Source organism: Musca vetustissima, unplaced genomic scaffold (assembly GCF_032173495.1).
Source record: "Musca vetustissima isolate MV318-11 ecotype Yass unplaced genomic scaffold, APGP_CSIRO_Mvet_v1 utg54584, whole genome shotgun sequence".
Classification (NCBI taxonomy): Eukaryota; Metazoa; Arthropoda; class Insecta; order Diptera; family Muscidae; genus Musca; species Musca vetustissima.
Genome location: NW_026887124.1, coordinates 80,729 through 94,341, shown reverse-complemented (window position 1 = coordinate 94,341; position 13,613 = coordinate 80,729). Strand labels below are relative to the sequence as shown.

Genomic DNA, 13,613 nt, shown 5'->3' with positions numbered 1-13,613 from the left:
GTTGATCTATAATCGGTACAAAGGGTGCAAATATCACGAAATATTGCCCTGGCTCAGAATATAGAACCGCCGAAAGTGTACTTTTCGTGGCAGTTGTGTAGGGTATCATATGGTCGGCCCCGTCCGACTATACTGCTCCGCTCACTGGTTTAAAATAATAAAATGTTGTCGAAATAAAATACTTTCGCTTAGAAACATTTTCTGTATCGGTGCATTTTATGGTCCTATATTATGATCCCGATCATTATTCATTACATAAGATGTAAGAACGTGGGTTATTTAAACCCATATTTTTTATACCCTTCACCACACTGTGGTACAGGGTATTATGTCTTTGTGCATATGTTTGTAACAGGCAAAAGGAAACGAGATAGATACATGGTTCCTTTTGAGAATATGCTTAGAATCACTTTCTGAGTCGATTTACGCATATCCGTCTGTCCGTCCATGTATTTTTGTGAACGCCTGTACGCATTTATGATCCGATTTCGATGAAATTTTGCATAGATCACTTATTTGGCCCAAGGACAAACCCTATTGAAATTGGGAAAAATCGGTTCAGATTTAGATATAGCTCCCATATATATTTTCGTCCGATTTAATGTAAATGGTGCATCAAAATCCCTATATATCTCTCGATTTGCACGAAATTTTGCACAGCGTAACGAATTAGGTCTAGATTGATGTATGTTAGGTTTCCTGAAAATCGGTTCAGATTTAGATATAGCTCCCATATATATTTTCGTCTGATTTAATATCTTTCGATTTGTACGAAATTTGGCACAGCGTAATGAATTAGGTCTAGAATGATGTGTTAAGTTTCGTGAAAATCGGTTCAGAATTTAATATAGCTCCCATATATATTTTCGTCCTATTAAATGGAAATGGTGCACCAAAGTCCCCATATATCTTTCGATTTGCACGAAATTTGGCACAGCGTAATGAATTAGGTCTAGGATGATGTGTGTTAAGTTTCCTGAAATCGGTTCTGATTTAGATAAAGCTTCTGTATCTTACCAAATGAAAAATTTAGTATCTGTTGCAGAATGTCATATTTATGGATCCAAATTCATTTTACGGCCCCGTCCGACTTTACTACTTCCCTTACTGGTTTAAGAATATTTTTTACATAGGCTATCTGATATAGATCATGAATATTTTTCAAGGTGTCCAAATCCAGATATTATTCAGATTCAGAAGTATAAAATTTTTAATTTCTAATTGAATTTCTTAACATATATTTTTTTTAATAACCCAATGAATAATTTATTAAAGCCTAATTTGTTATGCCTGAAATTTAAAAAGCAAACACCAACAACTTGTGTATTATGTAGTCAACTTTGTCCTTGCGTGTATGTATGTACGAGTATGTTGTTGGTGTGTTTTGCAGGTAAATAAAGTTACGTATGAAACTTTACATGTAAATTATGAGTAATTAAAAACAGGAAAAACGAATAAAGCAAACAAATTCAATTAGCTGTCATCGTCCGCAAAAAGAGAATAACAAGGATATTAACATTTTTCCCATTTTCTTTTTTATTGAGGCAAGGAGACGACAAGGACATTGCTACACACATTCAAGCATAGACATTTCAAAAACAAGTTGTTTAAACTATATGTGGGAAAGAATCTTGGATGGGAAATTGTCAAGATATAAGCAAATATATTACCTTTTTTATGGTAGTGGGAGAAGCTAAATTAAGTTTTAATTTATTTACATTATAGAAAAAAATTAATTTAATTTCAAATTTATTAATATAATTTTTCTTTTAATATTCCAGGTTGAACCAGATTTCCTAATCAGTTTCCTAAATTCATCCATTGAATCACTGGAACTATCCAAAGAAACTGAAATAAATGGAATTATGCCCAAAGAAGAACTCCTCGAGAGGCTGAGAGAAAAGAAAATCTCGATGGAGAGAATGTATTTGGTGAGTATAATAGATCTCTAATTAAATAAATGGTTTCTAAAAGTTTGTAATCCTTAAAGTTCAATGATGGGTAAACATTCTAAATGAATTCAAAAGTTATCTACAGGGTATTTTAGGAGGACTTCTGTGGTTGGAAGACGTTTAAAAGGTCCTCTGTAGATAACAGTTATTTTAATTGCTTGCTATCGATACACAATCTCTGAAGTTTTATAGTAATAATCCTAAATGCTTGCAAGAACCCTCTATATCTGTGTAGTAGAAAAAGTTAAGACGTCTTAAGTTAAAACGACTTCAATATACGTGGAATCGGGCGGGTCCTTATATGAGTACTTACTTTACTTAGCTGGCTTGTTACAGAATGGTTGTTCCATAAGCCGAGCTTAAAAAAGATTTCCAAGCGCGTCGGTCTTGTGCGCATCTCTACGAATTTGGAAGACCACGTTCCAAGATGTTGTTTTCTACTTGGTCTTTCCATCAAATTCGTGGCCTTCCCCTTCTATTTTTTTTATTTTGGCCATCACAATCCTTTTCCGAATTTCAAAACTTATGTCATTCGTTTTTTATGGCGGTACCAAGGTATATAACATATTTAACTACCTCGAAGCTGTAGTTCTTAAGTTCCACAGTTGGTCCGAGTCTACTGGACGGCTTGCGAGTTGATACCAACAGCTTGGTCTTCTCGCCATTTACTGCCTGACCCACTTTGCCAGACTCCATCTCAATTTGTTCAAAGGTGGCTGTTACCGATCGCAATGTTCGACCCATTATATCGATGTCATTGGCGCAGGCATTTCTGTTCACCTTTGCGTTTCGTATGACATTTTTCAGCAGGATGTTAAAAAGATCACAGGATAAACTGTCACCTTGTCTGAATCCTCGTTCGGTATTGATGGAAATAGGTCCTTTCCGACTTTAATTTGGATAGCACTTTATATGCGATTGGAAGGTGACTTATTCCTCTGTAGGTGACACATATCGTCGTGTCTCCTTTTTTATGCGCGCGAATTAATGACCAATCATTGGTCATTAATTCCTCTAGCCAAATTTTACTAATCAGTTGGCGCATGCTCCTTATCAGTATCCCTACCCCCGGTCTTGAATAGTTCGGCTGGTAACACATCCTCTCCTCCAGTTTTAATGTTCTTCAGCCGAGTAATAGCTATTCTGACCTCATCTTGGCTAGGTGGTATTCACTCTATACCGTCATATCTTAATCACGGCCACTATTTGATACCAGAAGCTTTTTAAAATCTCCTTCCAGTAGGCCTATTCTGTAACTTTTAACAACTATCGATATTGTTTAAATTTCTTTTGTTATTGTAAAAACAACAAAACAAACAAATGACATTGTTGTAAACTAAACAATATCGAATGTTGTTAAAAAGTTACAGAATAGGCCTACAGATCCTCAACATGCTGCATGATCTGTAACCAGGTTTCCATTTATATCTCTACAGGAGGATGTGCCTGTGCCAAAGCCTTCGCTTTGGTGTTTCACTCGTTGGTAAAATTTCCAGACTTCATTCTGCCTCCTGTGCATCTCGATTTGCTCACGCTCACGTTTTTCTTGTTCTTTCTTCTTTTTTCTGAACCTGTTAACCAAATATCCGCATCTGATTTACTTACGCCTGTCTCTTTGCATCGCATTTGCTGTAAAGCAATACACATCCGTCAAAGCGAAGACTGCGCCTGTTCTGTACAACGTGCGCACATTCCAAGTGCAAATTGTGGCCCTTATTACTTTTGTAGGGGTCGTCAACATTAGGGGGGTTTGGTTTTATTATTTTGCTTTTTCATTGTGTGGGCAACTAATCCGACGCCTCAATCAGCTCTCTATTTCAACGGGTGATGAAAATAGCTACCCCAGGTGACACCGCGGGGAGGTCAGTATCCACAATTGAGATGATAGAGGGACCAAGATAAGGCTAGGCTTCGCCGTGATGAAAATAGCTACCCCAGGTGACACCGCGGGGAGGTCAGTGTCCACAACTGAGATGATAGAGGGACCAAGATAAGGCTAGGCTTCGCCGTGTTAAAGCCAAGTAGTAAAGTATCTATCATCCCCTACGCCACCCTTTTTATGTACATAGAATACTATAAATTTACCCTTAGTCTTAAGCTAGAAACCCAAAGCTTTAATGTTATTCAAACATTTTCATCTTTCTCATCTCATATTCCCCTTTGTATTTTCAGGACAATTCCGAGCGTGATGCCGATTCATCATTATCATTTTCACAGAGTATTGGCGATGGTAAACATAGTGCACCACATGCACAGGAACATCGACCTCACAGTCCACCACATTCTAAACGTTTGGATAGTAGTAAAAAATCAATATCAAGTCCTTCCATGGCCACCACATTGCCTCTAATGATATCGGAGTCGCCCAGTATGGGTTCAATGCAAGTGCAGACCCAACAAAGTCAACAGCAACAACAACAGGCTCAATCACCATCACCTGCACAAAATAAAGTCAATGATGTAGCTCAAGATAATAGTGTTACCTCCGAGCATTCTGAGACTACGACAACAACTACAACAACAAGTGAGGATGTCATCACCACCTATAAAGAACCAAGTCTAAATGATTCCTCGGCATCGTATACACATTCGAAAGAAAATGGAACACTTAAATCGGACAAGGAGTCGTCATTGGCGTCAACGACGACGACAACGACGTCCAACAAAGAACGAAAGTCCAAAGAAAAGGTGAACAAAATAAATGAGGCTGACAGCCGAAATCATGCTAAGACACAAAATGGTATTGCTGATAAGGATGACAAGACAACAACAACTGGTAATGACCGTTCCGAGGGTAGTGACGCTGCTGCTGATGGCAGTGATGAACGAAATGCGGCCAATGGCCAAGCCGTTAAGGGTGACAGTAATGACAACAGTCAGGCGCTGGATAGTGAAGATAGTGCTGCGGCTTTACAACAGCTACATGCAGCCGCCGCAGCAGCTGCCTTGGCTCACACCGGAGGCTATCCAAGACCAAATTTAAAAGTCGAATCGTCAGATGTCTATCAAATTGTCGATGTTATACGACGTAATACCAATTTAAGTTTTGATTTATCCTGCGAAGCGTTGCGTGTTGTTCTAACCAGTTTGGAGCAATTGTATAATGGTGCTATTAATCCCTATCTGGAAGCGGTGGCCATACATGTTACCGAAAAGGTAGAAACGCCTAAGGAGCTGCTCGGTATGACCCACGACGCCAAGAAATTGCAATATATATTTTCACAGCTGGCCGATTGTAAAAATGATTCAGAACAGCGAACATGGATGTTGTATGAGGATGAAGATGATATTGTGCAATTCTTGGAGGATCTTATTGATATATTGGTAAGTAGTGAAACACACATACATACATGAAACTCTATTAAATTGTATTTTTTTTTTTATTTTTCACAGAGCAATGCCGATGAAACCATTTGTTGTTATGAAATGTCCTGTGATCAATATCAGGCTTTGGTCAATCTAGTACAATACTATCAAATGGAAACACGTTGGAACATAAAACGTCTCTTGCTGAAAACTTTTACGGCCGCCTGCCACTTGGATCACATTATTGTCGATATCCTATTGACTTCGGTATTGCCTTTGGAAATTGTAGAAGATATGAAAACGAATTTTGCGAATTTAGATCGTTTTAAGCAGCTAGTCAAAATGTTAACAATTATATTTTCATTGGGCCAACCGATGCCAGTTAATCATCAGGGTAAGTGTAGTGAGTGGATATACATAAAGTCCCTATATGTTGGAAGTCAACGGAGGGCCTGTATCAAAAATGAGGAGGAGATACATATTTTCTAAGCATTCTGGAAAATACCACACTGTGGTACAGGGTACTATGTCTGTGTGCATATGTTTGTAACAGGCAAAAGGAAAAGAAATTGACCCACGGTTCCTTTTGAGAATATGCATAGAATCACTTTCTGAGTCGATTTATGTCGTCTGTCTGTATATCCATGTTAAATTGTAAACAAAGTAAATGTAAATGTTCCGATTCCAAAATAGCTCACCCAAGTTATTGATCTGCTCTGCATACTGAATTAAGTACAAATTGAGGTATGTGTAGCTTTGTAACAATCGGTACCTCCCGTATATATTTTAGTCTGATTTTATATAAATGGTGCACCAATTTTCCTATATTTCAATTGATTTACATGAAATTGTGCATAGCTTATTACATTGATTCTAGAACAATGTGTGCAAAGTTTCATGAAAATCGGTTCAGGTTTGAGTATAGCTTCCATATATGTTGTCTTCCGATTTTACGTAAATTTTGCCCCAAAGCCCCCATATTACTTTCGATTTGCACGAAATTGTGTATGGCTTATTAAATTGAGTCTAGAATGGTGTGTGCTAAGTTTTGTTGAAATCGGATCAGATTTAGATATAGCTCCCATATATATACTGTCTTCCGATTCTACGTAAATGGTGCACCAAAGCCCCTATATATTTTCCGATTTAAACGAAATTGTGCACATCACATTAAAATGAGTCTAGAATGATGTGTGTCAAGTTTCGTTGAAATCAGATTAGATTTTGATATAGCTCCCATATATATGTTCGTCCGATTTTTTGTAAATGGTGCACTAAACTCCCAGTATTTGTCCGATTAAGACAAAATTTCGACTACCGTACTGTATCGAGTCTATATAGAGGTGTGTTAAATTTTGTTGAAATCGGTTCAGAATTAAATATAGCTCCTATAATATAAAATTATGTGTACTAAGTTTCGTTGAAGTCGGTTCAGATTTATATATAGCTCCCATTTATATGTTCGTCCGATTTTGTGTAAATGGTACACTAAACTCCCAATATTTGTTCGATTAAGACGAAATTTTATATACCATACCATATTGAGTCTATAATTGTTATATTGTTAAGTTTCGTAAAAATCGACTCAGATCTACAGATAGTTCCGATATATGTAAATGGTGCGCTGTACTCCCATTGCCGATTCAGACGAAATTTGGACTACTGGGTCTAAAATTACAAAATTACATTACAGACTATTGGGTCTAAAATTACATGTGTTAAATTTTGTTCAAATCCGTTCAGATTTAGATATCAGCTCGCATATATTTGTTCGTCCGATTTCATCTAAATGATGCACAAGGTAACCAAAAATTATTCGTTCTTTTATTCTGCATACTTCTTAGAGCTCATAACTATTAATTTGTCCATATTTTTTATTTAATTAATTAAAAAAATAATAATTAAAATTATATTCTTTTGCAGATTATCTTGGCGTTCATTTTGCCTCATTCCTGCTGGAAATTATCGAAGGCAATAATCCTGAAATACTCGTTGATATGGTTATATCATTGGTTTTAGCTTTTAATTTACAATTTAATGATAGCAATCATAATGTTGTGGTCGAAGCAATGCAAACATTACCCTCAGCGAAAGTGTTTACCGAGAAGATACTATTGCTGTTGAATCGTGAAGGTATGTAACAAACACACACACACACACCTGTTATGAATAATAATGCTGACGATAATACTATTTATATTAATTACAGAGGATCCTATTAAACTGCTAAAACATTCAACAGATTGCATGAATTCTGTATTGAAAATGTTCATTGATATCTTTAGTGTTGCGGAGACGGCAGCAATGTTCTATACCAACGATACTAAAGTATTAATTGATATTATTGTTAGACAGCTGACAGATTTGTGTGCTGGAAATCCGGTAAGTTAAATTTATGTGGTTTCTCATCAAACATTATGGTAGATCTCAAACAAAAACTGAAATCTGTAGTCCACATTTTGATAGGGATAGTAATTGAAAAATAATCTATAAAAGTATAACAGAATCAAGGGCTAATAACAACCTAAAAATAGGCTACAATTGTACATAAGATATATGACAGTTATATCTAAATCTGAACCGACTTTTGAGAAATTTAACACATATCGTTCTAGACTTAATTATGTTCGTTATGCCAAATTTCGTGCAAATCGAAGTATATTAAGGGACTTTGATTCACTATTTACATAAAATCGGACTATAAGTTATATGGGAGCTTTATCTAAATCTGAACCGATTTCGACGAAACTTAGCACACATCATTCTAGACTAAATTCAGTACACTATGTCAAATTTCATGCAAATCGAAAGATATATAGGGACTTTGGTGCACCATTTACATTAACACTAGAACGCCGAAGGCGGTCATTTTTGCCGCTTTCCAATTTCAAGTACAAAAGCAACTGTGCATTTAATGACACTTTTTTAAAAATATGGTGACTTTTTATACCTCATAGAATTACGTTTATTATAAAAAATTCAACAAATTTTAAAGTGTCATTAAATGCACAGTTGCTTTTGTACTTGAAATTGGAAAGCGGTCAAAATGACCGCCTTCGGCGGTCATCATATATAGGGACTTTGATGCACCATTTTCATAAAATCGGACGAAACTATATACGGGAGTTATATCTAAATCTGATCTGATTTTCTTAAATTTGAATAAGGTACTTCCTTTGGTCAAATATGTGACGTGTGCCAAATTTCATCCAAATCGAATCATAAATGCGACCTGTACTTTGTTTAACATGAACAGACGGACGGACATGCATAAATCGACTCAGAAAGTGATTCTATGGATCTGCACGAAGACATAACACCCTGTACCACAGTGTGGTGAAGGGTATAAAAATTCAGGGTCAAAAAATGCCAACCTCTAATAATACTTGAAAAATATTCTTAACAATTCCACGCCTCTGATAATCCTTGAAAAATATTATTAAAAAATCCTTGCCTTCGAAAGTGGTCAATTTGTTTCCTGTTACTCCTCCTAGATATCCCTATTTTTTCTTAGTTCTTCAGATATTGTTCGTACCGGATGGTTCTTGGTCGATTTCGTTTTCGCGGTCCTGGAGTATTCCATTCAAGCGCCATTTTGGTTGTGCTATGGACATGAGGTGTGACAATCTATCTCCATTTCCTACGTTGAATTTGCATTTGTATAGGCGCCAGGTTCGTTGGGTTCCACTCCTGTACGTTACTTATGGTGTTGGGTCAGTATATTCTACATATGGTCCTGAGAAGCGATGAACTCAGGATGGGGAGCAGTGTTGCCAAAAGTGGGCGGATTTTGTGAGGTATGTTATAGGCTCAAGAATTTAAAAAAGGCTTAAGATTGCCCCTTATAGTATATCGATATATCTCGACTGACCAAGTCCACCTAGACATGTTTGTCCGCCCGTCTGCCCATTATAATTTATTATGGATCATTCGTCATTTGCATGTAGGTTATGCAAAAAGACGACGTCTATCGGTTATGATAATGATCGGTTAAATTGGGGGGGATCAAATGGACCAACAAAATTACTTTTGTCCTTTTTCTCGTCCCTCTTGAGATCGCAAAATGCACTGGAATATCATGAATATCAGTCAATATTTGGCGGGTCCAACGGCACAAGACTTTTGTGCGAAAATTTAAAAAAATAGTTCGCAAAACGAAGACAGTGGAAAGTGACACTATACAAAAGAGGGAGGGAGGGATCATTTAAATGTTAACTAACAATTATGACGTATATACTCGGATGTGGGAATTGAATAAAATATCGTGCCGAACGTTACAAATGTTTAAAATTCCAGGTGACCCCTATAGTTTTCGGTAATGACTGGTTAATACTTATGGGATAAAAGGCCACGTTTATAATCCGAAATCCATAACATTTAACCGGGAAGTGGATCTGGGCAACGAATAAACAAGCTCTTTTACATTGTTATTATTATATAGCCGATAATTGTCCTAAATTTCCCTGGTTCAAATCTGACATTCCATTCGCCTAATTTTGGGCTTAAAAATACTTAAAATTTTGACACTGTGAAAACTTTTTTAAAATATTTTTTTTTTTACTTTTCCAACATCTTCTGAACTTTTAATATATACAGGCAGGGTATACTTTTTTCAAATCTTGACTTTTGGGCATAAACTGTTGATTTTGGTCACTTTTTAGGGGAATTTTGGGCCGAAAAAAATTTTTCGAACGGCAACACTGGTGGGGAGCCCAGCGTGCCCGGTCCCATGATATAAATTGTTTTCATACAAAAATATATTTTTGCAATGGAAATTTTCACATTGAACCTGCTTGATTGTGACCTGGTCCACACATCATTTATTTGGTCCGAAGTCAGGTAGTTCAGTTCGAGGTTGTTCATCTCATGATTTCAACTTGCCCTATATGTGTTGAACAGGATTATTCTTTATTATTATTCGGCCAATCGTATCCTCCGCTGATACGATGTGAGATCGTAGTAACTCAGCTGATTCTGTCGTCTGCTTTTAGAGCTTGCTCCGGTAGCCATCTTCCCCAGATGCTTTGCTACTTCTTACTTGTTCTCTTGATTCTATTATTACACGATGTAATCAGAGTATTGTCCTTGCCTTATAAAGTTTAATTGGAAAATATTCCTAAAAAATTAACACTTCTGATAATATGTGAAAATATTCATAACAAATTTACCTTATCTCCAACGCTGATAATTTTGTTAAAAATTCAGAATTTTGCTAGTCATTGAATAAATATTTTTCTTATTATTATTTTTTTTTTTTGAAAACTGAAATCTCTTTGAAAAATGATATTTAATTTTTCTCTTACTGTGAATTAATATTAACAATTTATTTTATTTTTTCCAATATTAGATGAGACGTTGTTATTTGGAATTGTGTCGAAGAATTCTACGCAACACCGACTACCAGGAACATCAGCATCGTAAACAAGATTTTATGAAAATCTTTACACGAATATTTTGTGAGGAAACGGAATGCAGTGCCTCCGATCAGAAATTGGTCCGTGAAATAGCCAATGAATTTCCACAGATATTTAAGGCTTAAATTTATAAAAAATAAAACAAGTGGATGGAAAACCAAAGCAATTAATTGGAAAAATAACTAGAGTATGTATTTAAGTTTTGTCATGACCAAAATAACTAGAGTATGTATTGTAAGTTTTGTCATGACATTGTTATAAAACTATTGTTTAAAATCTGTTGTCTTTAAGATAAAAAGAAAATTGATATTATTTTGAAAATGTTTAATTTCAAAATCTTAATAATACCAAAGTAATTACAAATATATTTTTGACTATTTTTTATTTATTATTTCTTTTTTTTAATTTTTGATTAAAAATATTAGAAAATTAGATTAACAAACAAAAAACTCCTGTTATATTTAAGAACATTATTCATTTTTTGTATGAATTACTAAAAAAATAAATAAAAAGAAAAATGAAAATGATGTGTAATATAATTTTAAAGTAAAATTGTAGTAGAAATCATACAATGATTATCATTATAAATTAAGTTTAGTTTATATTTTCAAATATTTTGTTAAAACGTATATAATACTCACATACGCATAAATTATGGTTGAAGTTTAAATAAAAAAAAACAATGTTAGTTTAGTATTGGTCTGAAGCTCAAAACTCCTTGAAAATTAGAGTTATACTTTTGGTCTTTTCAGATGAAAAAGAGAATGAAAAATTTTTATATAAATTTGTTTTTGGCCAGTTATTGTAAGAATGATGCCATATTATTCCAACAGCCACATAAAAAGTGTTTTTTTAATTATTATTTTCTTTTCAATATTTATCAGCCGCCATAACTAATATTCACAAATTGCATTTAGGGATATTTGTCAATAAGTATAAATCAATCATTTTAATTACAGTTATACATACATATATATTTACACATAAGACTCCAAATAATCCTCATATACCGACATACATATATTCAAGATAAAAAAATCGCATAAAAACAAATTGTTTTCCATAACTCACTACAGATATTCACATTAAAGGAAAAAAATAATACATAACCTTACAAAAAATCCTAACCAAATAGTTAACAAAAATATTGGTCCTATAAACAAATTGCCGTATATAGAAGCACTTCCTTCCTATATATATATATATATTAAAAAAAACTGTTTTCTCAATTGCATTTAATTGTGTATTATTATGAGATTAATTCAAATTTTATAGAAGAAAATACCAAAATACAATTTATTATAAAAATGTCTTCATATTAATAATTGTTTTTTTTTTAATTTATTTTTATAAAAAAATACATATAGAATTTAAATTACATTTATTTTATTTACACAATTTTATAGAGCAGTAATATTATTGTTTTTTATTAGCGCATTATCTAGTCATATATAAAAAAAGTCATAGTTTAAGATCTGAACAAAAGGAAGTGCATTCTTTCATTGATAGCCATTTTAAAAAAATGTATCAACGAAAAACAAATGCATCCATACAAATAGAATTCAATAAAATTTTAGATATTATAATAAAATTATTATTATTACTATAAAAATGAAATTGGTTAAATTTGTCTATATAATCTATGAAATCTAAAAATAGAAATATTTAAAAAGTATATATAAAATAAAATAATATTGCATTTTGGAAAAATCGTTTTAAACAAATACCAAATCTCAAAGCCCAAATAAATTGAGGGTATGTGGTAAGAAAAAACCTTGATTTGGTCAGTACCGAGTATGATTCCAAGAAAATCATATTCGGTACTAAGCTATTAGAAAACTCGTATCCGTATTTGGTCTATATGATTAAAAATTAAGTATTTGTTGTCTAAAAATGTTACTATATGTCGATGAAAGCTTTTAGGGTAGTGTTATGCTAGTTCTCCATAGTCTCTCTCAATGTATACGACCACAAATTGTGTGCAAGACCGGGCCGATCATTGGATGGCCTCCACCACAGATATATTGACAGATACTTGAAGTGAAAATAAAGGGAACATAACAAAAAGTGGACCTATACCGACATTTTTACAAACCGATTATGTAAATCATAATGTACACCAAATTCAGCTTATGGCTGTGTATACACTTTGATACAGTGAAAATGTGCCTCATCGAAATATTAGTTCTAGACCCCATGTTTCTTTAGACCAAATCCGTTTCAGAAAATTTTGATTTCTTCTAAACTTAGTTCAAGTTCGAAGTTGGGGAATATCGGTCCACTCCTTCTGGTACGTCCAACGCAGGGGATAGGCCTATAACCTTTTAAATATAGGGGGACTGCTTCAAACAGGAGGCGAATATTAATAATTTTTAGTGGGTAGATTTGTTAGCATATACGACTAAAAAATACCAAATTGCAGCAAATTCGGTTGAAAACGCACTCAAGAAAATTAGGGGTACCCTTATATGGGGGCTACTCGAAAAAGGGTCCTATATTCATAATTTTTTGTGGCAAGATGTTGTACCTATTATGAACTCAAAATACTAAATTACAGCCAATTCGCTGGAAAAATACGATTAAACCCCCTAAAATACTGAAAATTAGGAGGTACCGTTATAGGGGGGTACCAGAAAATGTGGACCTACATTTATAATTTTTTGTGGATACATTTAGTACCCAATAAGAACCCAATGTACCAAATTTCAGCGAATTCGGTTGAAAAACGCGCTCAAGAACTCCAAAATGCCGAAAATTGGGGGGTACCCTTATATGGTAGCTATGCCTAAACGTGGACCGATATATCCCATCTTCGAACATTACCTGCCTTCAGACAAAAGACAAACTTAAGTTTTAGCAACAGAATACATCCGGTGGGTCATTCATTACTTGGTTCTGCAGAACAGAATACATCCGGTGGGTCATTCATTACCTGGTTCTG

At 34.4% G+C, this 13,613-nt stretch overlaps 1 protein-coding gene across 1 annotated transcript; it reads left to right on the top strand.

The window, feature by feature from the left end:
• Window positions 1-1,769: 1,769 nt before the first annotated feature.
• LOC133334713 (NCK-interacting protein with SH3 domain-like) lies at window positions 1,770-10,808 on the top strand (the record flags this gene model as incomplete). The annotated part of the gene is made up of 6 exons (XM_061543042.1): window positions 1,770-1,931; window positions 4,125-5,276; window positions 5,346-5,652; window positions 7,182-7,391; window positions 7,468-7,640; window positions 10,606-10,808. Coding segments are annotated over 6 exons (2,196 nt in total), but the record flags the coding sequence as incomplete, so codon positions are not given.
• Window positions 10,809-13,613: the final 2,805 nt, after the last annotated feature.